This window comes from Penicillium malachiteum (assembly GCF_028827825.1).
Source record: "Penicillium malachiteum strain IBT 17515 chromosome Unknown utg000001l:1.0-8184562.0:1.0-8186909.0, whole genome shotgun sequence".
Lineage (NCBI taxonomy): Eukaryota > Fungi > Ascomycota > Eurotiomycetes > Eurotiales > Aspergillaceae > Penicillium > Penicillium malachiteum.
Window position 1 is genome coordinate 4,140,432 of NW_026643094.1, and position 25,386 is coordinate 4,165,817.

Here is a 25,386-nt window from a genome sequence, read left to right on the forward strand (position 1 = left end):
TCTAACCATCTAATCGTCTAACCGTCTAACATTTTTTAATCCTTCAGCAACATCACCAACTCAACCCTCAATTTCGGTCACATGCTCCTTCTCTTCCTCCTTTGGAATTCTCACCCAAATCAAGGTGATGAGAGCTGCGACAACTTCCGCTGCTAGAGCAAACCACCAAACAGCCCGAAGCCCTTCCAACCCAATCTCTCCACCAGTGTTATCCACCTTTGTACCAATCGCATCCCCCACAGCGGTCATAACAGCAGTTGAGAGGTTTTGCATGGTCACTAATAAACTTCCAGCGCTTCCCTGGTATGATCGACGCACATTGCTAGTGATATAAATAGATGCCGCGGCGAACGATAGATCAGGACCAAAGGTCACGAGCGCAACTCCGGGAAAGGATAGGGCCCAGTACGTTGTTCCAGAGGTCTGGGGCAGGAAGAAAGCAGGACCCAGAGAAAAGGCAAGCATTGCAGCGAAGTAGATGTAATGACCAGGAACGATATGCAGAGTTCTGCTTACTACCCAGGTGGCTAACACGCCAACAATGGCGTTTGGGAGCAAGAACAGCGCTGAGGTGAGTGGACTGTGCTCTTGAATTCTGAGCCAGAATTGCACAGCGTAGAATTGCCAGCAGCCTGAAAACGCACCGTATCCGAGGAAGTATGCAATCATGAGAGGAGTAAAACCTTTGGTCTTCCAGAGTCGATTCGGGATCAAGGGACGCGCTACCCATCGTTCGACGAAGAAGAACCCGATCAATAACAGAATGCCGACTATCACAAGGGCATATGTGTATGGAGACCACTGCACGACTGCACCTTGTGTGAGACCAAAGAGCAGGCAAACACAGCCAGTGACAGCACATCCAGCTCCTAGGTAATCAAAATCCAGAATTGATGGCGCTTCGGTTCCTGCAACATCGGCCATTGGTCTAAGTGGTGGAATGACCATATAAGCAGCAACCAGGCAAAGTCCAGCAATTATGGCGTTAGAGGCGAAAATCCAGTAAAGACAAGACTCGAAAGCTCCACCCTGAATACCACCGAGCCAGAATCCAAAAGGCGAGGTGGCAGACATAGCAGAGAATACTCTGTTCTTCCGCAGGCCGGGTGTATAAATTCGCCCAAGCAGACTCATTGATGCGGATACAAGTACGCCGATAGAGAGACCTTGCATGGCTCTCACAATGTAGAAAAGAATAACCCGTGATGGGGATATCGACCAAACACCAACGACATTCCAAATTGTCAACCAAGCAAAGGCACCCACCATGATCATTTTTGGGGGTGTAAGATCACTCAGCGATCCTGCTATGATGACCGACAAACTGAGTGGAAGATTATAAGCACCCAAAAGCCATGGTAACTCGCTGTTACTGATGTTTAATTTTGCTCGCAGCTTTTCTTGATTAACCGTGATATCGCCGAGCAAGAAAGCAAAAAACATCAATCCAGCAGAGCATACCCCGACGAAGATCATCTCTTCAGTGAGGTTCTTGAACTCAGGAGGCACACCTTGATACTTTGCTGCATGTAAACCTCCTTCTTCCTCGAGACCAGGCATATGCTTAATTGAGTGGCAAACGCTTTTCTCGCTTCGACGGGACTGAACATTGTTCAAATCAAGATGAGTTTCGGCTGGCTGTTCTGGCATGCCCGACATAGTCCGAGATAGATGCTCCAGTGCTTCACCCATGTGCGAGTTTCCACGAGGCCTGGTCGTGGTCCTCGTGGGGACGGTGTGTAAATCCACATCTTGAGACTGTTGGCATGTTTCCACAGAATTTCTTCTGGTAGAGTCCGCACTTGGTGATAGTGAGGATGTCGAGTTAACTCTTGAGTTGGCAGCTGTTGAACCAAGATCATCGTACTGAGTGTAGACCGTCTTGGTCTCTTCGGGTTTGGATTCCATAGTTGCAACTCGCCACCAAGTATAACTCGGATGAAAACAACCCGATCAGGAGCAATTTTGGAAACACCCAGTATTTATGATATGAGTCGGAAAATGATCTTTCAGAATTTATTTTTTTCTCAAATCTCAGTGCGAAAAGCTTATACATTACCGCCACTGGCACCCAACGTGGGTCATTCTTGAATCTTTGGGAAGCAATAAGTGGGTCAGTGGATTAGATCCAGCGAAAAATTCTTAATCTAACGGAAAATAGTATCCGAAGCTGTTAAATGCTAGAATTAGTAGATCGTGATAATATTTAGGTAAAATTGAATGTTGACATGTATTATTCGAAGGGGGTTTTATCTCATAATTCAAACAAAGACATGCCCAGGTGTACATTTAAGAATATGAAAAAAATTTGAGCTTCAAGTTCTGATAAGCTTGTTAGATCCAATCAAACTTCTCACCCAAATATTGATGAGCGCGAGCATCTCCTGAACGGGCATGACCTTCGAAATTCTCCGCTCGTGCAGATCTTCCGCAAAGAAGACCGAGCTCGCCAGACTCCTGCGCCGAAGTGACCTCTTGATAGGTCACAGTCTTCAAGTACTTACCAACCCACAGACCGCCAGTGTATCTAGCTGCACCACGAGTGGGGAGAACATGATTGGTTCCAATGCACTTATCACCGTATGATACACAAGTCTTTTCACCCAGGAATAAGGCTCCATAATTGGACATCTTTTCCAAAGCCTCACGGGGGTTTTGGGTCAAAATTTGCACATGCTCGTATGCGTATTCGTCCGCCACCTTGTAAGCCTCGTCCAAGTTCTCCACGAGAACGACTTCACCGAGACGATCCCATGAAACACTGGCGATGTCCGCAGTAGGGAGGATTTTGAGAAGACGGTCAACCTCCTCAATAGTCTTCTCACCGACTGCCTTGGAATTGGTGATGAGAACAGCTGGCGAATCGGGCCCGTGCTCGGCTTGTGATAGCAGATCGGTGGCCAGAATGAATGGGTCTGCATGTTCATCACCGACAATCAGGATCTCTGTTGGTCCGGCCGGTAGATCGATGCCGATCTCCACGCCGAAGAGCTGTCGCTTGGCCTCTGCGACGAACGCATTGCCTGGCCCAGCAATGAAATCCACTTTTTTCATGGTCTCGGTTCCAATGGCCATGGACGCGACAGCCTGAACTCCGCCCAAAACATAGATATCGTCTGCTCCGGCCAGGTACATAGCAGCAATGGTGTTGGCAGGGATCTTTCCAGCAATCGGAGGTGTGCAGGCAGTAACGTGGGGGACACCGGCGCATTTTGCGGTAAGAATGGTCATATGAGCTGAGGCTAACAGGGGGTAGCGTCCACCGGGGATGTATCTGTGTTGATTCCAATGTTAGTACAAGTCAACTGCAGGATAGAGATCACATCACATACGCGCCGACGGAGTTGATGGGGACATTCTTCTGGCCCAGATGCACACCCGGGCGAATCTCCAACTCAAAGTCCTTGATCGAAGTTCTCTGCGCCAAGGCAAATGTACGGACATTCTCCTGGACTTGCTTGATATCATCGATGATTTGTTGTGGAACAGTTGAGATGATCTGCTGAATCTCCTCCTGTGACAGCTTGAAGCTGGCAGGACTCCATTTGTCGAACTTCTCCGAGTAGCTTCGAACAGCCTGGTCACCCTTTGCGCGGATGTCGCTGATCACTCCCCGCACAACTGCAGTTGTATCAACTGTCGCTGCTGAGCCGACGCTGGCGTTGTTTCTTTGCTTGAGCTTAGCAACCATTTTGAACTGTTGAATTCTGATGAACTGATTTGATTATTGATCTTGACTGAAACCTCAACCCGTTGCCTATACCTGATCTTATACTAAAGTTAAGACGCGATTTACCATGAACTTCAAAGCTTCATTGTATCGGAATCGGCGCCGATACCGATCAACTTTGACCCCGCATAGATGTCCGATTCGTGGACACGCACCTCTCGGGATGTGGAGGATATTCAGTATTCTACAGCCCGAGTTGCTTCACTGTATCAAATTTGGACAATGAATTCATTTCTTTGGTCGGTTCCGAGGACTGGGACTGATTATACGAATTGATCACCAGGACTTACTGGTAGATGGCCACTTGGTGGGTAGTATTCCCTTAACATCTTCCCCATGTCTAAGTGGAGATGTTCAATTTATTTGCATCTCCAAATGTTTATAAGAGCAAGATCGAGGTGCTTATTTTAATATTCATCATTACACCAGATGGTAACAATGGCACATTGCTGGAAGGCAGTTAAAAGTGCGTCTTTTTTGTTATTTTAATAAACGGATGACTCGGATTTCTGTCCACGAGTAAAATTCTCAGTCAATTCCTCACTGGCACTCCATCAAAACCTTTGCCCTGATATCAATGTTATATTATGTAGTATTTTAATAGCTATACTGTACCACGGAGAGCTGAAGCTCCACCAGATTTAATGATATGAGATCTCTACTTCCGTCTGAAACCTCCGCGAATAAATGAAATTACCAGTTGACTATGACTGTACATATGGATCTATATGATATTCCTTGGGAAAAGATAATAATCAGTGAAATTCAAGGAGCTGAAATTTTCAATTGCCTCAGATATTCCTCGAGGTTTTGCCTACATGCTCATGTATGATATAAGATGAGAAACCTCATTGCCAGTCCAATTGGGGCGGTCAACTGTGCATGCATGTCAATTATTCCGACCCCGACGCAAGGGAAAGAGAATTTTTCCTACCTGAAAGGCCCTCCGCTATTTACATCTAGTCGTTTCTGGACTGACTAATTTTCATTCCCGATCCTGATCTAAGGTGGAGAATTCATCAAAATAGTAATGAGTTGCCATTATCCCCACCCTCCACAGCTATTCTCGGTTGGTCTTGTTGCCCCATACCATAAATAACCACTAATCACAGATGACAGGTTGTTGAGAAAGATGCCGCTGAGCCTACCAAAGAAGAAATTGAAAAAGCTCTGAAAATAAGTCGCAAATACTGGTTCAACTTGGCATCTTTAGCTCATGTTCAAAGAGCTAATGGACCTGCTCCCGATGACATAGATCGTCACCATGGACTTCGAAAAACCCCAAAGTTCCATGCACGACCCAAGACGGTGTCATACTGACCTTCTGAATTTTCTCCAATATACAGTCACTTCTTCGAAGCGTCTAGCACTTGGAAAGTGTCTAAAGAAACGACTTGCGATGGACTGCAAAAAGCAGCATCACGGTACGCCCTGCTACAACTCGGTCTCGCTGAACCTGTGCCAGTAAGGCTTGATGGAGATGTTTTTAGCTCTTGGCCTGGCACTAAAGAGGAAACCTTCCATGACTTGAAATATTTGAGTGTCCTCACTCTTGGCTGGTGCTACATCCTTTCTGCACATCTTGTTGAACTACGGGGTGAAGGTGCTTTTATGCGATATACCTCGGCCAAGGCTGCCAGTGAAAGTGGTGATCACTCAATGCAGTATTTTCCAGACAAAAGCACCATTACCATAGACATTGGAAAGGTTGATGATGATGGTGCTCGGTGGTGGGCCGCAATACTTGCTCCTGGAGAAGGCTGGGAGGCTTTTGTGGCCCGTCAACGTCGGGATATCATCGCGCCATGGTCTATCAGGCGGCGATGCCAAACATCCAAGTCCGAGTCATTCTCCATAAAATGCGAATCATATGGATTGAGACGCGCTTTTGAAGCACTTGCTCAATTCGCTCATTTATATAAGTTGGGCAGTCAATTTCCTATTGCACTCGCAACAGCTTTGACTATTACAATGCATGGACATTACAGTTCGACCGCTCGCCTTCCAATCACAAAGACAGTATCTGGAACTAAGCCAGCTTCTTCTGTTGAACCTATGCCACCGTTCTGGTCAAGAATATTCGATGAGCTGCCATATTATTTAAATTTGAGCTGCAACCCAGACTTGATGATGTCGACTTTCTGTGGCTCATTGTGGGAGCCTGGGGTTCCCTGCAATCTGGTTACTCCATGGCTACATCCAGTCCTTGATGAAGTTCTTGGGGGTTCTCCAATCGAATCAGGGCGAGGTCAAGAAATTCTGGGTTTGATGTGCGCAATCCGCAGACCGAGTGTCAGTGCACTGTGGATTGGAGCGGTCATTAGTGGACTGGGTCCAAAGATTCTTCGTGGGCTCAGAGGTGGATCGCCTCCTTGGATCCAAATGGATTCGCCTGGACTGGTACTCCTCAGAGCTTCATGGATATCCCTGGCTCAGGTCCATGTACGTGTAAAAACTCTGAATATATGCAAAGACAAGATGTGTGGCGCTTGCTTCACTTACCTACCGATGAAATGGATGATCTGGCTTTCAGACGTCGACCATTTACACCTTGGGCACCCTGTGGAACATCCCTAGTCAAGAGCTGTGCACTTCGAGTCAACTCGCATCTGACATGCCGTCGACACGAATATCAATGAGATCAATGGAACTAGGAGCTTGAAGATGGTACAGTAATTAAGGACCATGGGCTCATAACAGAGCACCCCAAGTTCAAAGCTGAAGCTCCCTGCGCTCTTTCTACTGAGGGTAACTCCACGGGATTCCTGGAGAAAGAGCTTGATTACACCGTTCAAGAAGCCTCCAGGGGGGGCTACATCGGATATATTTCACTGGCTTTTCATAAACGGGGAGTATCTGCCGGTCGAGGAAATCTATCATGATACATGGATTAAAGAGATATGGGAAAATAACAGCGACTTGAACCCCGATGGACCGCTTGATGAGAAACCAGAAATTGAGAAGTCTGATGGTCAAATTCAGGACCTGGTTAACTTATGGCTTGATACACTGACTTTCCAACCTTCGTGCTCAGATGATAGCTAAATATTGGATACCTGTTTCAAATTTCTAAATGTACACTGGCACTGATCAATGTATCTTACCAAATGGGCGACTATAATCCATCTAAACCCCGTTGTAAGACCAATCAAAATGCTTCTTCAAATGTTCAGAGTCGCCAGGCTCATTCAAGTTTCACCTTGAAGCACTGAGATACGCAAAATTGTGTGCTACTTTCGCCTTACTAGTAGTATCCATTAGAGATTGAGCACAGTAAGCAAATACAATCAGATTCCTATTACAGTTGGGTATCATATTGGGGTTTCATAATATACATCAATCATATTCAATTAAGAACTTCGGACACAGTGTGCGAGATCGGCCATGAGTTGGCTCAAGCTCTGGGATAGTGGCGGCGTGCTATCCGAGGTATCGGCGTGAAGAGCTCTCTGTGCAACCTGCATAGTCAAGCTAGTATCTGACAAGAACACAGGCCCATTTGGTCCTTCTAGGGCCGGTCGACCACAGCCAAGAGTCACAAACTTGGAGACTTCAGCAACCTCTTCACCGTCCAGGAGCACGATCGGACCCTGAACAGATGATTGGGATGCAGGACTACCGGTGAGTCGGGTACTCTTCGCTCTGGACACCACACCATATGACCAAAAAGCCAAGCTTGCGTAGAACACACCAATAGCCAAGAACCCTGTCAAAGAGCCAGGTGCCATTCGTCGAGCTGCGCGGATAATCTGGCCTGCGTGCCAAATTGCTCGCCTTGAATCTGTACTTGAGATCCATTCAAGGGCGGAATTGTAGACGCGACGTGCTTCTTGTTTATCTTCCTTTCCGGCAAAAAGTTGTAGTTCTTCCAGGGACATATGGAGTAGCATAGACACTGCCTCACAGACTAAAACAATTTCAGGACGAGGGGGAATATGCAACTCAGAGCACACCATTCGGAAATGCTGCAGGGCTTGATCGAGTTCTTGCTGACGGGAGCTGGTCACAAGGGCGTGCCAATGCTTAGAATTAGTTGAAATGAATTTAAGGCGATGGTATTCGTTGATCAGGGCGGAGAGACCGTTCAGAAGAGCCAGTGTAGAAAATTGGGTGTCGATTCGATCCTGTAATAGGGATAATTGAGACATGTCGCGAAGAAGGTCTGATAGTGATGGGACTCGCTCGGGGGTCATAACACCGTATAGCTGTTTCCATTCTTTGGCAGTTTTTGCCTCCCACAGTGAGCGGGCCGATGGCAATGGCAATTCCAGATCGGCGTATGATATCAAGGGGTTCACGTTCAGAGCAATTGCAGTCTGGGAATCATGCACAAATATGTGATACACGAGCCTGTAGTGTGTGAGTCAATGTTCCAATTCGAATCATTGCATTCAATTATTCATACCTCTTGAAAGACTCTTGCTCAATCCACTCACGCCATTTGCGCTCTAAAACTTCATCATTATCCTCGGGTAGAGGGATAATATTGGAGTACATTGATCGACGGAACCGCAAGCCTCGACGGAGCATTGTAATCAATGGCTGAGAAAAGCTTTCTGCGATTTCAGTCTTTCGCCTGTTGCCACTCCAGACACCAATCTCAATATTTAAGGCATAAGTCTGTGATGTACGGAGATCTCGCGTGGAACTATTATCACTTTCATACTACGAATATGTAAGCATGTGGGTAAGCCGATAAATGACTCGGATACAACATACCTTGATCGGCATATACATCCGCACAATCTCCAACAAAGCATAGCCAAGCTTTCTGATAGTGGGAATGTGTGAACGCACCGCACCTGCTGCAGCCAGCCCAGCAAGGATACTTGGGTGTTCACTATTTGGATGAAAAGTTGGTCCATGGATGAAGGAAACAACACTCTGACTTTGGTTCTCGAAGAATTGTTGAATGAGCCCGTCCAGTAGCTCGGTACTTGGAAAGGACTTCATAATTCGATGCAGGTTGGCTTCTCGACTGATCTCAAGAACCAGGCCAAAAATCAAATCCCGGCTACTCGCCGACAAACGATCACTTAATATTTGTCGCTCAGTAGCGACCTCGGGACTATCCATCGCTTGGGGGATAGACAGGTTTTCGTGGTCGGCAAACGCTCGGTCTTCCTGTAGGGGTTTCCATGCAGACAATGAAGATCGATGATAAGCCTCAGCCCCAATCCCGATCCCACTGTCAACATCGAAGCGATCTTGTTCGTTTTCATAGCCTGGCATCAGACTGCCGGAGTTATATAAGTCGATCAGACCAAAGTCGCCATCGGTCAAACTGAAATCCAGGGCAGGATTTTCCAGCGCTCCGTACGGTGTGAATTCTGCAATAAAACTAGACGGGTCGAACGGGTCGTTATATCGACCAAGGGAGGAAATTAACGAGTCGGGGATAAAATTCGGAAAAAAGGTGCCGTCGACACTGAAAATTCCACTTTCCTGATCTGTAGGTGAGACTGCTATCCATTAGCGTGATCGGCTAGCATGTAGGAATGTTTGTTCTTACCACCATAATCAATCGAATGTCGCTCACCCCCTGTGGGGACCCCTGGAGAAAGCAAAGGATCCAGTGGCGGTCCTTGAGGAGTCATTAAGATCGCTTTAGACTGTGGGAAATCTTCCAGAGGGGTCGGCATTGGTGAAAATGCCACCTTGGATACCAAGTCAACTGGCGGGCGGTTTATTTGGGGTTCTCGTTCATTCTGTTGGGTCGGCTCGGGAGAGGAATCTTGTGGGATATCCTGCCAGTCACATTGAAGATTCCTCTCTCGACATCTTTTGCAGGGCTTCTCTTCGTCGCATTTTAGCTTTGAAGAGGCACAAGTTTTACAAGCTTGTGAGACTCGACTCTGCTTTGCGACCGAAGAGCTTCTTTTTCGCTTGCGATCCCGATCGTTTGCATGCCCAGCTGCGTGGCGTTTTAAGAGATCCCTGCCTCTCGGTTCAATATCACATCATGCTATTCGAAGAAGGCGATAACTCACGGACGCGCGAATCCTTTATCACAGACATCACAAACATATGGTTTCTCTCGAGTATGTGATCGAACATGACGAATTAAATGATCTGCTCGATTGTAGTGGCGTTTGCAGAAACCACATTGAAAATAGCCATCCTTGACTTTTGTAGGAGACTTTGACTCTTGCTGATCAGTCGTTGGAGGAGAATCAGTAAACATGATTACTCATTGACTTCAAATTGTTATATACAGAAGTTGAGAGTTGGAGGAAGAGGGGAAGTTTAGAATTTCCCCCGTAGAACTGCCGAAGCCGAAGCGTGGAGAAGCTGGGGAAACGCTAGTACATAATGGTCATGTGGCAATTAAGTAGAAACCAGTGGTCGAAATATCTCGACCAACCGTTCCATAAGCTTAAGGTTGATCAGGTGAGTTCCAAGAGGAAAAAGAAAACAGAGGATAAATAAACTAATGAGAAACTGGAAGGTAATGTAGATCACTTCCATGGTTAGTGTAAACATGAAGCCGAAGGACCCCGGACCTACATCGAATTGCCGCTCCGCTCCAGATTATAGTATTTAACCGTATAGACGAATTCCCCAGGTTGTAAGATTTCTAACGTGGCTTTCTGATTCGCTCATAATTCCGACAAGAGTGCATCCCAATCCCTGCCACAACGCCCCTCTCCTCATTGTGTGAGGGGTCAAGGTCAGGGCTCCACCTGGGCGAGGTCTGGAGGGACTGAGTGCTTACGTATGCCTCCCCGCAATTTAATTCCATCGGAATGTGGGGGACATTATCCGAGAACCATCAATTGATGCTAGGCACCAATGAATTAACAGTAGAAGAAATCAAACGCTTTCTGTGACAAACCAATTGAGTGCAGGTTCCAAGGTTATAATTGGTATATCGATATTAGTGCGTCACTAATTAAAGCGTCGATCTATACGTCAAGACTAAACACGGCATTATCCGAGTCACTCACCCACCATGTTGTCCACCGGAGGTAAGAGATAAGCTCCTTGAAACTAGCCGCAGCAGTCTCCAGATCTTGGTCCTTGTTCATCATTGCCGAGGTTAAGGTAGAGCACACTCTCTGGGAGATGGATCGCACAGCTTTACCACCGAGCGAATTGCTAGGAGCGGAAGTGGGAATCCATTCCGTGGCGCAACGATTGATGATCACCTCGCTGGCTTGGAAGTCCCGGTAGTCAATAAATGGCTCCAACAATGTCTCAATTTTATCGCGGAGATCTTTGGAAGACGAGAAATTACCCGCCGCCAGAGTTTGCAGCACATCCGAGTACTGGTAAACAATCATATCTGCAATGGCCTGCCAGTTAAAAGCATCGAGAGATGGGTCCCAAGTATTCAGCAAGTTTGTGACATCTTGTCGAATAGGGTGCAACTTTTCAAGCGGGATATGTCCCAATTCCGGCCGGGAAGCATTCTCAGGGAAGAGGTCAAGTCCATAGCTATAGGCCGTGACGAAGTGGTCAAAATCAAGTCGAACCTTCTGGCCAAGACGCTCATCAAAGCGAGCAGTGAATGACTTCAGATCTCCACCTGGACGAGGTCCTCCTGGAGGCCCATGTCCTCCCTTTCCTCCCTTCCCTCCCTTTCCACGGCCGGGTCCGCCAGGCCCACCTGGACCACCGGAGCTCTCTTGAGGCTTTGTCTGAGTGATATAGACCAGGTCAAGAGCGCGCTCAAATTCACAAATGATAATTTCGAAATCTCCTTCGGTCCGAACAACTCCATCGATTCGGCCTCCCCAGTCCTCCTTCGCCATGCGACAAGCCTCCGCGGCCCGCTGCGACTCCTGTGGTGGACCACCGATGTTCGGGCTTCCAGGACCGCGGTCACTGCTTATCGTGTCGTTGTAAAGGATTCGGTCCTGAGACTCCGCTCCACCTCCAGGACCTCCTGACATTCCATCAATGTATAGCAAACGCAGATCCCGCGCGGCAGCATAGGTGTGGAGGTATCCGCCTGCGTGTAGTTCGATCGATTCCTGTGTATCGCCGAGGGGTTGTTGTTCTGACGGTTTGACTGAGGCTTCCCTTTTGGCGAAGGACCTTTGGCCGGAGCGGTGCGCGAAGCCCAGGGAGTGCTCGGGCTTGAAAGCGAGCCACTGGATGCCCTGTACGGGGTCTTTGGCGCCAGTGCCATGGTAAAACTGTGTTCCCTCTGGTACACTCGCGAGGAAGAACGACATGCCATTGCTGTTAATTCCGGATCCCCAGTGTCTCAGAGTCGACTGAATAGCATTGAAGATGTGGTTGGCATTCGGGAGGTCTTCAAATTCCGCGACATCGGCAAGAGCTGGGGCAGAAAGGGAGGTCAACAGGGACAAAACCCCGACCCATTTCTGATGGAACAGCATCGTGTATGATTTCTACACCTGCTATGACTTGTTTTGGAAGTTCTGCATCAGAAGTGGCAGATTTGAACCTCGGAGATCGATTACGTGGATACCCGATCTCCGAGTCGACCGATGACCCACATCCCGGCCTTAGTACCCTAATCGGGTGTCAGTTTGCGAACACTGCAGAGAAACTCGATGCACGTGTGGCAGTTCCGTAACTGTTGATTTGTCTGTAGAAAGGGATGATCCTCATAAGTTCAAATGTTTGATACCTAAACAAGCCATACCAAGTCAACCTTGGAAGTAGCCAAAGTGCAAACATTTGAAGCCCTGGGGCGTGATCGAGAACAACTGATTTTGATGCAATTTGAACTAGTACTACTAGAACTTGAACATTTGAAGCTTTGTGTGCACATGCTGTTTTCTATATATCTTGTCTCATACCTTCTCCTCCATTCCAAGTATTATCCATGCACATGTGGATTGACCATTATCCCGAATTTCTCCCCCGCGCCAAAAAGTGAGAATTGCTCTCCAGCGCTGTTCACGCAAACTTGACTAATACAACTTCAACTTTTTGTGTATCGCAACCTTGGAATAAGCTATATCTCTCTGGCAGAATAGATATATTGTTTTTGCGAATTCCTCCTTTCGAATTGAAAATATTGTGAGGATCCGGTTTGCTAGTAACATTATTTTTGACCTCGTGGAACTTCCAAGGCTGCACATCACTCTTCTTCCTCTTCCTCGTCATTTTCATCTTCATCATTTGCCGGGGCTTTCAGGGTCTTCGTAGTAGTCTTCTTAGGAGGGGCTGTCTTGGTGGGTGGAGTCTTTCGCTTGGGAGTGTTCGTAGTCGTACTCTCCGAGATACCAATAGCCATGTATCGGAACTTTGTGTTGAATCCCACTGGAGCAAAAATTCCCACGCTAAATCCGTCGTGGTCAACGGCTGGCCCGCCGTTGCTCAAGAGATAGATAAAACAATTCTTGAATGGTGCCGATGTATTATCACCACGATCCATAGTGAGCTGCACATGCGGGATATGCTTGAAGGGCTTCTTGAAAGTAAACCGGGTCGCCCCGCCATTTTGCAGGCGCGTTACACTGCCTGTTCCACCTTCAAGAGCAGTGAGATGCAGGCCGTGCTCATTATCCCAGAGCGCGCCTAGTTCGTATGTCAGATCTCAGAATGATTGATTTCAACTATCTCCAGAAACTGACCGCTAGCCATTGTGGTTCGATTTATGCAAGGTGTGTAGTCAACAGCGGAAATTTACTACTACTAGTAGTAAAAAATCACGCTCGGTTGACAGTTTTCCTAGTCTTTATTTATGTACTATATAATGTTGATCAATTGCCAGTGATGGATGACTCGGACTCAGATTTTGAACTAAAGTTGGTGCCGAACCGCGGTACCAACAAGTCAGTCTCAACGTCATGTTACTAGAACCTTGTCAACCATCAATTCAAGTTATATGCAACCCAAGGTCGAATATCACAATTAGGATATTCATTCGTGATCCGCTTTCGACGACTTCAAGTTTAATGGAATCATCATACTGCGTCGTATCATGGTCCTGTTGACTGCTACCCGCCACCTGGCCACCGGCACTCTATGACATGCTCTACTTTTTCTACAACATTCACCTCCAGGCCCAACATACAGGCGGCAATAATTCTCAAATTATGCTGTCATAAAGAAGTCTAATCTCCTCCCCGGTCTTCAGCCTTTTATTTCTGATAGATAACATGTGATCTCCCCCGGCACCTGGGGACTGGCAGCTCCCTCCTCCATCCCCTCTGGATTTACTATACCTTTCACAAGTTCAAGTATTGAACCGAATCTTCAAATCATTCAAGATGAGCTCTTCGCCCGAAGGCGATGTCTGGTTTCTGCATAAAACCTTACAACAAATGAAGGGATTCGACCCTACCAACGACAAACAATTCTATAGTACCATCTTTCTGGAGGTCGCGACAAATGCAGTTTGGAAGAACAAAGCAATGGAAGTACGTGTATCCGGTGGTGGAAGATATACGGGTGTTACAAAGAAAGAACATATTAGCACTTTGCCTCTGGCGGATTCTCATCCCAGAGCCGGGAAACAGACTTGGGATCCGGATGTTCGGTCTTGGTACGAGCGCTACAAGTACTTAACCGTGATGACGGGGCCATCTCCGGATAAAATCACCGGACATAAACAGATTCATGGCGGTCACGATTATGCAACTCTCTATCCTCAGGATGAGGCTACACGAGTGGCTCTAGTCCCAGTTCCATATCCGACTACCAAAGGGGATTATCTCTGGATCGACCTTACCTATCCCATTCGTGGTATCTATATCCCAAAACTGAAATTGGCTCATCCGAAGTATACCACCTGTTGTGTGTACTCTCGGTTGAACTTCCGTGCACGAGATGTTACAGTGAAGACGGACTCTGGGAAAACCATCACGCTTAAGCCCGATTCCTGGATGGGTTGGGGATTGGAACATGCCAAGTGGACTGCCAGGCTAGATATTTTCGTCATTGCCTCAGTTCTTGCAATTCCAGATCATTTTCTCAAGCCGGAGTATACGGATCCGTACCAGTTCATAAAGCTTTTCCCGTGCGAGAGTATCCAGCTAAAGAGGATCGGGCCGGACGAGGGCATCATGAATCCCGGGAAGATGATTGATTGGGAGTGGATCATGTCCCATGAACATGGAGTCAATGTTACCTACAAAACAAACGGGTTTGATCAACTATGGGCTATCAAGACCTTGATTGGATTGGCAGCAACGGGTGCTGGCGTTATCCCCATGGTTGGGCCTCTGGTGTCGATCGCGATTCAACTTGTGGGAGATTCCCTGACAGATCCTCAGTCCTTTTGCACCGTGCATAGTTTACTCTCGGCAAAGGCGCCTGGAGTAGCAACTGCAATTACGGGGTATGCAATGAACGTCAAGGGCTATGTCAAGATACCCAAAACTAGTAGTAGTGGCGGTCATATAAATCAGAAGACAGAAACGACGCGCCTTTAGACCGCGTCATGAGCAGGTGGATTAGGTATAATTCTTTATTTTGGCTTGATTTTCTTTTTCTTTTTTGATTCAACAGGGTTTATTTCAGACATGACTTGATCCCAAGTTGTTCAAGGTTCTCTCCAAATGTTCGTCTATTTTTCTCTGTGCGTTTTGTCTTAAAGAAAAGCAAAGTTACACAAAGTCAAATTAAAGCACACTGTATCTCCAGATTTCCAAAAGAAAGTTCACGTCTGCATCGATAATAGTACATAGTATACATAATCGCGAGTCTTACTTTGAGGCAAGAACTCCGAGTCCGAGTCTTCAACATTGAATGTTCTATGTGAAACTTCAAATGTTGGAACTTCAAGACATCCGGACTGGCCTCTCATCTACTAGTACTAGGTACTGGTATAATTTTGACTTGTACTCCAGACATCTCGAGCTACTAGTCCAGGTACATAGTTCAGGTTGATCACTACTAGTTCTAGTGTTACTAGGAGGCTGCAGTTCAAAAATGAAGACATCTGGAATAATAATATTACTAGTATAACTCAAATTCAACTTTGAACACACTAAGATGCGCTCTTTGGTTGTGGCTTCTTCTCCTCCATCATTTCCTCTTTAAGATGCCAAAGGTCAATCTTGGGCTTCTCATCCTCGTCGTTAACCTTCTTTTTCTCTTTATCTGGACTTGATATCGCAGCTTTTCCTCCTACTCCTGACTTAGAGTTGTGGTCTTCATTATTATCCTTACCATCCTCTTCCTCTTCTTCTTCTTCTTCTTCTTCTTCTTCTTCTTCTTCTTCTTCTTCTTCTTCTTCCTCACCTTCCTCCTCTTCCTCCTCTTCCTCCTCTTCCTCTTCTCCTTCTTCCTCTTCCTCCTCAGACTCTTCTTCTTCTTCTCCTTCTCCTCCTTCTTCTTCCTCGTCTTCCCTAGGCTCTTCTTCTTCTCCTTCTTCTTCTTCAGGCTCCTCTTCCTCACCTTCTCCCTCGCCTTCTTCCTCTTCTTCCTCAGGCTCTTCTTCCTCTTCCTCCTCTTCCTCGCCTTCTTGATCTTGATCTTGATCCTCATCCTGGTTGCCTTCACTTTCATCTGCATTGGATTCGTCTTCGTTGTCTTGACTATTTTGGTCTTCTTCGCCTGAGCTGTCTTGGTCATCTTCGTCACTTTGCTTATCTTCATCTTGATCCTCTTTGCCAGAGCCGCCGCCATCCTCATCTTGGTCTTGTTCATCTTGTTCGTCATTTTCGTCTTGGTTTTCATCTTCATCTTCGTCTTGGTTTTCGTCTTCTTGGTTTTCGTCCTCGCCCTGGTCTTCGTTTTGGTCTTCGTCTTCGTCTTCACTCTGGTTTTCGTCTTCGTCTTCACTCTGGTTTTCGTCTTCGTCTGGGTTTTCGTCTTCGTCTTGGTTGTCATCTTCATCTTCATCTTGGTTTTCGTCTTCTTGGTTTTCATCTTCGTCTTCGCCCTGGTCTTCGCCTTGGTCTTCGTCCTCGCCCTGGTCTTTGTCTGGGTTTTCGTCTTCGCCCTGGTCTTCGTTTTGGTCTTCGTCTTCGCCCTGGTCTTCGTCTTCACCCTGGTCTTCGTCTTGGCCTTGGCCTTCGTCTCCGCCTCCGTCTTCATCTCCTCCCATGTCCTCCTGATCAGGGCCCTCATCTCCACCCCCCTCGTCGCCATCTCCTTCGTCGTCTCCGTCTATATCGGATAATTGGGGCCCCTTTCTGTTTCTTCGTTTGAATAATCTTTGCTGATTTATTGGGTGAATAGATTGCGGATCAGCGGAATTCTCGTAGACATCAAAGCACGGGATCTAGATTTGATTAGTCAATGGTTCTCAAGGAATACTCGATGAAAGAATATTTTCTTCATCAGATACACAAAGCACATACAGAATTGCAATAGGTAACCAGCATCTTCGCGATGACTTGGCCAAGTTGGTGGAGCTGAACGAAGTAGTGCTGCTCAAATCCATGGCAGGTATGTCGAATTTGGCGTTGGGCATCCGTGTTGAGATCTCTGGAGTAAAAGCCGTACGCCATCCTAAAGGATCAAGGGCATATCACACAGTGTCTAGTTTCAAAAAATGTAGAAGTTGAATTCTCATGAACAGGCGATGCAGCAAACCCTATACAAGGGTCAAATTGACAATTTTCCGGCGCTGTCTTGACGTCAAGGATCCATATCTGGAGTCACACCATGCATACGTTCACGACTCAACCTCAAACAGCGAGGCAAGATTACTATTCGAAATGTTCCAAGGCTATGTCTGATAAGTATGACAAGTGCATCGGATTCGCGCATAATCAAATCATTCGAGGCGTCATGCATGGTTGCAGCAGACATGATATGCGAAAGACCCGAATTACACAGTAGCATCCATATCATGGCCATGACATTTAGATCAAGTTCCAAGGTTCGTTTAGATTAGGTTCGGGGGTCGTGCCGCGCGGGCCCGCGGAACCAAAGTCATTCGACGTTTGCGGTCCACTCGCCTTCGAGAAGCATGGAGTGCGTCATTCTCCCCGGGCAATACTAGGCAACTAGGCTTGGAGTAGATATTGCTGCAAATACAGTGAGTTATGTCCAATGTAAAGGGAGGTAACCTTGGAAGGTTAGCAAGCAGGCGCAGCCCCCCTTAATGATATTCTGCCTGGGCTAATGCCTGAAATGGATACCGCTCTTGACACCGCTCTGTGCCATCCATTCCCGAGGTCTGTTTGGCATATCCATATTAACGTGGGTTTGAGCCACTCGCAACATTCAATCCTATTCAATTGGAACCAGTTAGATGTGCCTGATGTTTATACTGACGGTGAGAGACAAGGAGTTACACATTTTTCTACCACGCACTTGGGTAGAGCCTTTTTCGGCTAAACAAGGGTGTTCATGACCCATGAGTCCATGACTTGCTGAGTCCAACGCATCCCCTATGGCCCAGCATGCTAACAAAGATATCCCGTCTACTCATAGCTTGTTATGTATGAACATGAAGATTATTTGAAATGATGAACCGGCCGCCTATCTTCAAGCCTTCACCGCCAGCACACATATCCCCTAAACCTGGTAGCCATCACCGGAATGATGTCCCAGAATATCGAAAGGGTAGAAAGACATACTGCTTTATCAACCCATGGATGACTGCCATGAAGGATAGATCGGCCTCTCTTGACCCTGCTCAGACCGTCTCTGTCCGTGTGAAACGCACAGGGTACCCAGTTACCCTCGCTACCAGCGGGCTATGATCTCAATACTAGGTAGCAGGAAGCTCCAAACACAGTCCTGGAAAGCTGCCCCAAAATGCTATCTCCCCTGTGATACGCAAAGGAGTTACTTCTGCTTGGCAAGTAATGTAACTTCTGTGCACGCTATACGGACTCCAAATTTAGCCGAAGCTATGGAGAAAGAAAGATCCAAGGATTCGGAAAGAGGTTGGACGTGAGCTAGCTGCTGAATATCTGCGTCTCTGCCACATTCTGCCACATTTTGCATCATCTTGCCTCATTGTATTTTTTCAATGTCAATAACATCCTGATTGCATCAAGCAAAGAGCAGGCAGCTCCGCACTGCCAACCTTGAATCTCACTGGAAACTCACTAATCAACAATACAGAGTGATTCTCGAATAAGAAAGCATACGTGACCGCTGCAAAGAACCTTGGAACCTTCTCCATCTCGCAACAGCTATATCGTCGCTATAGCAGTCTTGTATCAACTGTTAGAACTTCGTTCGAGAATTACCAAATATTCCACTACCCACATTGCAGTATTATCAAATAATTCGAATTTAATGAAAATAGGTTCAAACATTAGTAGCTTATGAAGATATAAAAAATACATCATCGTCATTACTCAATCGCGCAGCGAAAAGAAAAAAGACAAAAAAGATAAAAACCCTTCGTCCTGCCCCCGTCGCCTCCATGATCTCCGACTTCTCCCAGTAACCTCGAAGATCGCGCCTGCGCTCACCCTTGAGAGAATCCTCATACACCGCTCCCAGCACGTCCAGGTTGTAAGGATTGAATCTGTGGACTCTCAACCAGCTCTCAGTTTCGGGATTGTTTGCCACAGCATCAAGGAACATGAAGTAAGCTGAAAGCTGAGGGAGAAGCTCCTCAGATGAGCTGCTGTCTCGAGCCACCTCCGTAAAATCAGCCAAAGCTTTCTTCCATGCAGCAACGAAGGCATTAGAGAAAGGCCCCGGTGTTGAATTGGGGAGGTATTTGCACTTCTTTAGTGTCTCCCATGCGGAGGTCCCCAACTGTCGGGAGATTTGCGGTTTCAAAGAACTTGCAAACCGCGGAGTAAGTCTCGAAGGCGCTACTCTTGGCCGTTAAGCCGATGGACTCTTTCACAGATGAGGCGATGGTTTGGTTGATATGTGAAAGTGCCTTCTTGTTCATACTTTGCCAATGATTGTATGGACGGACCCTTCCTTTGGTGTACCATATCATCCAATCTTTCATCGCCAGGCGGTAGAAGATATCTGCCATGGCTTTGTTGGATTTTAGCTGCTCTTTGATTTCCTCAAGTACTGAGGCCGGACTCAGGGTGCAGCATTTTGGCGCCTTGAGGTTGCCAGTGAGGACATCCCAGATCTTAGGATCCTCAGAAATGATGGCAATACGTAGTTGCAGCTGCCAAGTTGGGAAATCTTTTGCGCTGCTCAGCGTCGTCACTGGTTTTTCACAGATGAGGACTTGCAACGAGTCCATGTGAGAATGGTTGAAGTCATGGCTGAAACTTGAGTTTTAGGTCGAGGATGTCTTGATCTCTGGAGATGGGCTCCAGGTAAGATATTCGACGGTGAGAATAAGTAGGCAAGCTTAGCGAGTCAAGTAAGTTCTTGTGTACTGGAAAAGTAGTAATTTCGAAAGGTGGTAGAGAGAAGGATGAAGAGATTCGAGTGAGGAAGAGTTGAGAGGATTTTATGGTCAAGGTAAGGTAGCAGTTAATGGCCGTGACCTTTTTGTCCCATCCGATCTCGAAAGAAATGTATTAGTTACTAGAAGGGTAAAGCAGGTAAACTCAATGCCCACTTGAAGTTTAGTTCTATTATTGTATTGTCAGAATGGTGACATGTCAACCATGGATCCAAATCCAGGGCCGACATCATAAAATGACTAGTGAGAGAACAATCATAAGCAGCTTAGGTAGTGAAGCAAGACTTTCAGTGGAATTCATAAGAGTTTAGATCCAAGAGATAACAGTATGAGCCGGCAGATGTACCTCAATGTCTTATTAAACCAGCAACAGCACAAACCACCCGGGCAAGCGTGCAGGCGCATATGTACAGAAGCCTAATTAAGAGAAGAGCAGGCTTAAAGGCTTGAAGTAAAGGACAAGAGAAATAGAAAATAGAAAGCAAGAATTAAGCCGAGGATTCTACCCCACGCCGATTAAATGCTTGGACGATCAAGTATCTTAGACACATTCCATTAGCTCATTTTAAGCAACTGGAAGACTCCTATGCTCGTATCTCATCTCTTCGTGTAGAACAGATCGTTGAACGCCGTCCCACCAGAACATAGGAAAACCCTTCATAAGAAAAAAACAAAGGAAATAAACGCGAATAGTTACACAAGGGATATCCCAACTCCAAACCCCGAAGAACAGAAAACCTCATATGCAGCATGCAAAATGCAGGAAAAGCTTAGATGACAACCACATCGCCCTCGGCATCCGCTGGGTCAGAAGCCATCATATCACCATATTTACCCACAGCAATCATCATGGGATCATCTTCGAGATCAATTGCACTGTCGTCATTGTTGGTAGCCTGAAACCCCGAGTCGGCGAGGGTTAAGTCCTTGTGGTTGGGGACATGTTTGGTCTCGGTGTTCGCATCACCATTTGGGCCCTGTGAGATAGCTGGACTCGCTCCATTGGACTGGGGTCGGTTGTTGTTGGTGTTACCGGTGTTTGCATTAAAAGAGGTGTGATCGGACCCGCCGTTCTGCTTAAGGTGGAAAGAACTCATACCCAGCTGTTCAGAGCCAAAAGTAAGGCTTTGCAGGGAGTTTGGGGTGCTACGCATGAAGCCACCCTTCTCCGCCTGCCAGAGCATCATTTCGTGGAAGAAGACCTTGGTCATCCACCAAGCACTAAAGCTAGCAGCTCCACCCAGTGTCAAACGATGCAAAACATTTTCCCACATGGCGTCAACCTTCTCAATTACACATTGGGCAGGGTGACCGGCGAAAACAGCGGGAACATTCAAGATGAACTGAAGCCACTTGTCTGGGAAATTGTATTCCTCACCGGATGAGGTCTCCACGGGTAAAGGGTGTGCTTCTATGTCCATAGGGGAATCCGCCTTGCGATAGAAAGGCAGGGTATTGGTATGGTCATCATCAGAGAGAGGAGTGAGCAGTGCGCGGATATCGTGCTTAAGAATTTGCAGAGTAGCCGGGGCTGCGCAAGGAGGAATGTTGGACTTGGAGATCATTTGTTCTGGGTCCACAAGGGACTTGAAGTCAGCCCACATCTGGCTTCGGTTGTCCTGATGGCAGAGCCAGGCAGCAGTGGCATTAGCAGCCTGATTCACGTCAAGCATGTGCTTCAAAAGGTTGCAAAATATGTGTGCCGGAATCAATCGCGCCATAGACACATGTGCTGGTTGTGTCTTAAAGGTTTCGGTGATGTGGGCGCAAAGGCGCATAGAGATGGATCGGAAGGCATCCAATACAGCCTTGGGAACAACTTGTGTGGTGAGGGGAGCAACAAAAGGGATCATTTTCTGATACATCAACCAGTCGCATTCCTTGATCCAGGGAGCAAGATTGGGATGAGTCAAAAGTTTTTGGAGGGGAACGGTCAACGTTCCATGAAAAGCAGAGAAGTACTTGAGCAGGTTTCGCTCCTTGCAGAATCGGAAGCTGTCGATGACCGAAATGCAGTGGGTTCTGTACAGAGCTGCAAGAGCAACTGCAACCTTCAGGTCGGTGTTCGCGGGCAGGTAGCCAGTAATATCAGGAAGCGTGAGTGTATCGTTATCAATCGGAGCCTCATCAGTGGGGAAATGAAGCATTTGATGAATCATCCTGCCAGCTTGCTGGGAGATATTGGCAGAAGTGATCATGGCGTCTGGGTTTGATTGGACAGGTTGAGAATTCGAAGGGCAACGGCAATCGTTCTCGGGGGAATTGGCGGGGAATCGAGGAGCAAAAGAAGCTGTGGGAGAGGGGAAGAGAGCCGAATCTGCGGTAGGCTGAGGGATACTAATACTGAGTTCAATGTCAGTTGTTGTCACTTCAATTACAGGCAACCAAGTGTACCAAACTACTTACCTGCGCGAACGCATGGAGCTTGCCGGCCTTTCTGGAGCAGCCAATGGTGTCTGCTGTCTAGGTGCCACCTGAGTGTTGACTGATTGGGGTTTTTGCTGCTTCTCCTCGATGACCGACAGATCCACATAATGATACTTTGATTCTCCACGAACTCCAAGGCGTCGAGTTTGAACGTTCGGAAAGATTATTCGTACCAGTTTACCAAAGGACGCTGGATTTAACACCGACACACGCTCTGTTCCACACAGCTCGGCGTAACAACAATAAACACGGTCTCGTCTGACTGAGCCACTACTCTTTCGACAGTTTTCTCGCAGCCTGTAAACAAAAACCGGGTCAAAAACGAGCTCGAGACTAATAGATGGATCAATCCATAGGTGGTTTCTCTTACCAGATCATAGCAAATACCTGCTTCACTTTTTCTGCCTTACCACCAGCACCTTCATGTTTCATGACTTCGGCAGCCATCTGTTTCAGAGAATAACCCTCATACTGGCGAAGCAATTTACGAAGTTCATTATCATTTGCCAGCGTTGAACTTGACCCCCTTTTCTTTTTTCCACCTTGGTCGGGCATTTCCTGATCCTCGATGGCCTGCTCAGGCATGTGGTTTTCGATACCGCTGTCGTAGATTGGCTGATATTGGGGCACTGAAACTCCAGGAATACCATTTGGTGCCATGTCCGGGGGTAACGAATGATGAGAGAGCGTGTGGCCGTGCATAGCATGGGTTTGGAAATCGTCCGGGCGAGACATAACCGAATGTGCCTCTCGCATGCTTTGATCCAATGGCGCGCCATGGCCCTGGTGAGTGAATTGAGGACCAAAACGCATGATCATATCTTCCGGGTTGTTTCCAAACATGTTCTGGGCACTGGCGACCTGGGAGGGTATGAATTGTGGGAATGCATCGACATGTTGGTCCTGGGTCTGCTGGGTGGTGCTCGAATGGATACTGGCAGTCGAGCCCCTGGATCTAGCACGATGACCGGCCCGTGAAATGGTCTCCGATCGAGATCGTAAGGGATCTGCTGTCCCTGGACGGCTATGAGGGCCCATGTGCTGGGTGGACTGTGAGACCGCGCTTCCTTGCGACGGGGCGCGTACTATCATAATTCATGAGTATGAACGACGATACAGCGATATTCAAGGACTAAGCTCAGGCATTTCTCACCTAGTTCTGGAGGCATTCTGGTTCCGGTTGGTGACTACAGAAAAAAAAGTGGAGGAGATCCGTCACCAGGGAGATGCCCGGTCCTGCAAGACACACAGCCAGTTGCCCTGTTTTTCTTGTCTGCACCACGACAACACTAACCATATGGGTATCAGATTGCAGAGGCGACCACAGAGACAACAAGCCAAGCAATATTGTTGAGCAGAATTCCTTACCAAAGGCCCAAAATGCCCTGTTGCTGCGTAGTTCTGGTCGAGTCGTAGGAGGATAAACAGAGCAGGCCGTTCCTCAGACAACGTTGTTTAGGTTGGTCACGTGTGGGGCTGAGGTAAGCCAAACACGACAAACAAAACAAGCTGGAACAAACTGGTATGTAGGGACGAGACTCCCAAAACAATGCGTGATTGTAGTTTGAAGGCTATTTTTAATCCTATTATTATTCTATAATTAAGCGTGACAGCCCTGGAGGAATTCGGACGAGACCCTTCAGAAATGCACCCCTTATATTGTCATGATGGCCCTGTCTCTGTTGATAATTACGACTTTGATGCTCTAGATATTTTTCATCTTCCAATTTCTCCATTACTTATCTAGCCCAAATATACCTAGGTACTTGTCATTAAAGAAAATTTGTAGTGTTTGGTTTAGTGCACATTTTTTGATGATATCTGATTTCCTTGTTTCTTTTTAAGGTTATCTACGTCATCCACTGTGCCCAAACATCAAAATGGATTTCATATTGCACCATCCTTTGAACAATCAACTCCGTGGCCTATCTTAATCTAAGGCTCCTTCAAATGTTGTATCCTTCACAGTGTTCTCAATAAATAATCTGATCTCTCAGGGTTCTGGGCCCAACTGTTGCAATACTATTCACACTCCTAGCATAGACTAGTTAAACATTGTTCCATAGTACGATATATATGCGCCCTGACTCGGACTTGAACCTTGGAAATCATATTTTACAATTCCGGCCTGGAGTCTATGTACTAGTCTTCAAGTTTAACTTCAGATAAATTCCTGTTATTTTTTAATCATGATGGATATTGTGACCCAGGATACTACTAGGTAATACCTTTAGATGATCATGAATTGAACATTTTAACTTCACCGTAAGTTGTAGCCTCAGGCACCAACTTAAATAAAGGGCTAGGGTACTTTTGATCCAAACAATATTCAAACCTTGGAACATCCATTGGAATAAATTGTATATGCAACTTCTGAGGTTGAAAGCACTTTCCTCTCAAAACATGGATAGCTGTAGATCCAACTTGCATATGAATAGTAGAAGACACACGTGCACGTGTGCACATACACCGTAAGTGGGAACAAGAAGTATAACTGCAGTGGTAGTGTATAGATAATTTCTGATCATGCACATGTGAGAATACTAGAGATCAGGATAGTACATACCTAGGTAGTATGAACAAGAACAGCTTACATATATAAAATTCCCATGGGTAAGTTGTTACTGTTGAGTATGTGGGATCACGGTAGCCTCAGGCACCAGTCGGGTTAACCAAAACGAAGTATTTCAGAGCTCACTAGGAGGAAATAAGATCAATTAATGAAAGAAAAGGTAAATATATACAAGGTAAGCTTGAAGATCTAAATACTGTAAGCGCTAAGGTGTGTAGTGGTTCCAAGGTTGTTCCATTTTCCGTACTAGGGTACTATGTTGATCTCTACCCCAACCATGGAAGGTCTCCACCAGATCGCATTCCCTCTATGTACGGAGTAGAGAGCATCTATTAACCCCACTCCAATCACATGAATCCCTGGTGAATACTCAGGTCAAATTGAACAACAGATATGGGTTGAAACATCCCCCCTCCCGCCAAGGAGAGCATCGTC

General features: G+C 46.7%; 11 protein-coding genes across 11 annotated transcripts; 3 read left to right on the plus strand and 8 right to left on the minus strand.

The window, feature by feature from the left end:
- Nucleotides 1–60: 60 nt before the first annotated feature.
- On the minus strand, nucleotides 61–1,908 carry N7483_001570 (uncharacterized protein; the record flags this gene model as incomplete). Its single annotated transcript, XM_057085007.1, has 1 exon — nucleotides 61–1,908. The coding sequence occupies one exon, from the start codon at nucleotides 1,906–1,908 to the stop codon at nucleotides 61–63; it is 1,848 nt and encodes a 615-aa protein (XP_056951156.1).
- Nucleotides 1,909–2,334: 426 nt separating this feature from the next.
- N7483_001571 (histidinol dehydrogenase family protein) lies at nucleotides 2,335–3,691 on the minus strand (the record flags this gene model as incomplete). The annotated part of the gene is made up of 2 exons (XM_057085008.1): nucleotides 2,335–3,274; nucleotides 3,333–3,691. The coding sequence occupies 2 exons, from the start codon at nucleotides 3,689–3,691 to the stop codon at nucleotides 2,335–2,337; spliced, it is 1,299 nt and encodes a 432-aa protein (XP_056951157.1).
- A 1,303-nt stretch (nucleotides 3,692–4,994) lies between these two features.
- N7483_001572 (uncharacterized protein) lies at nucleotides 4,995–6,307 on the plus strand (the record flags this gene model as incomplete). Its single annotated transcript, XM_057085009.1, has 2 exons — nucleotides 4,995–5,154; nucleotides 5,211–6,307. The coding sequence occupies 2 exons, from the start codon at nucleotides 4,995–4,997 to the stop codon at nucleotides 6,305–6,307; spliced, it is 1,257 nt and encodes a 418-aa protein (XP_056951158.1).
- Nucleotides 6,308–7,080: 773 nt separating this feature from the next.
- On the minus strand, nucleotides 7,081–9,914 carry N7483_001573 (uncharacterized protein; the record flags this gene model as incomplete). Its single annotated transcript, XM_057085010.1, has 5 exons — nucleotides 7,081–8,080; nucleotides 8,136–8,395; nucleotides 8,450–9,192; nucleotides 9,243–9,667; nucleotides 9,721–9,914. 5 exons carry the CDS (start codon nucleotides 9,912–9,914, stop codon nucleotides 7,081–7,083), a joined length of 2,622 nt encoding a protein of 873 aa, XP_056951159.1.
- A 721-nt stretch (nucleotides 9,915–10,635) lies between these two features.
- Nucleotides 10,636–12,078, minus strand: N7483_001574 (uncharacterized protein; the record flags this gene model as incomplete). Its single annotated transcript, XM_057085011.1, has 1 exon — nucleotides 10,636–12,078. One exon carries the CDS (start codon nucleotides 12,076–12,078, stop codon nucleotides 10,636–10,638), a length of 1,443 nt encoding a protein of 480 aa, XP_056951160.1.
- A 710-nt stretch (nucleotides 12,079–12,788) lies between these two features.
- On the minus strand, nucleotides 12,789–13,294 carry N7483_001575 (uncharacterized protein; the record flags this gene model as incomplete). The annotated part of the gene is made up of 2 exons (XM_057085012.1): nucleotides 12,789–13,246; nucleotides 13,285–13,294. 2 exons carry the CDS (start codon nucleotides 13,292–13,294, stop codon nucleotides 12,789–12,791), a joined length of 468 nt encoding a protein of 155 aa, XP_056951161.1.
- Nucleotides 13,295–13,923: 629 nt separating this feature from the next.
- Nucleotides 13,924–15,087, plus strand: N7483_001576 (uncharacterized protein; the record flags this gene model as incomplete). Its single annotated transcript, XM_057085013.1, has 1 exon — nucleotides 13,924–15,087. One exon carries the CDS (start codon nucleotides 13,924–13,926, stop codon nucleotides 15,085–15,087), a length of 1,164 nt encoding a protein of 387 aa, XP_056951162.1.
- A 557-nt stretch (nucleotides 15,088–15,644) lies between these two features.
- Nucleotides 15,645–17,112, minus strand: N7483_001577 (uncharacterized protein; the record flags this gene model as incomplete). Its single annotated transcript, XM_057085014.1, has 2 exons — nucleotides 15,645–16,883; nucleotides 16,963–17,112. The coding sequence occupies 2 exons, from the start codon at nucleotides 17,110–17,112 to the stop codon at nucleotides 15,645–15,647; spliced, it is 1,389 nt and encodes a 462-aa protein (XP_056951163.1).
- A 966-nt stretch (nucleotides 17,113–18,078) lies between these two features.
- Nucleotides 18,079–18,315, plus strand: N7483_001578 (uncharacterized protein; the record flags this gene model as incomplete). The annotated part of the gene is made up of 1 exon (XM_057085015.1): nucleotides 18,079–18,315. The coding sequence occupies one exon, from the start codon at nucleotides 18,079–18,081 to the stop codon at nucleotides 18,313–18,315; it is 237 nt and encodes a 78-aa protein (XP_056951164.1).
- A 275-nt stretch (nucleotides 18,316–18,590) lies between these two features.
- N7483_001579 (uncharacterized protein) lies at nucleotides 18,591–19,784 on the minus strand (the record flags this gene model as incomplete). The annotated part of the gene is made up of 3 exons (XM_057085016.1): nucleotides 18,591–18,644; nucleotides 18,965–19,330; nucleotides 19,368–19,784. 3 exons carry the CDS (start codon nucleotides 19,782–19,784, stop codon nucleotides 18,591–18,593), a joined length of 837 nt encoding a protein of 278 aa, XP_056951165.1.
- Nucleotides 19,785–20,722: 938 nt separating this feature from the next.
- N7483_001580 (RFX family transcription factor) lies at nucleotides 20,723–23,548 on the minus strand (the record flags this gene model as incomplete). Its single annotated transcript, XM_057085017.1, has 4 exons — nucleotides 20,723–22,295; nucleotides 22,359–22,676; nucleotides 22,750–23,464; nucleotides 23,533–23,548. The coding sequence occupies 4 exons, from the start codon at nucleotides 23,546–23,548 to the stop codon at nucleotides 20,723–20,725; spliced, it is 2,622 nt and encodes an 873-aa protein (XP_056951166.1).
- Between the last annotated feature and the right edge of the window lie 1,838 nt (nucleotides 23,549–25,386).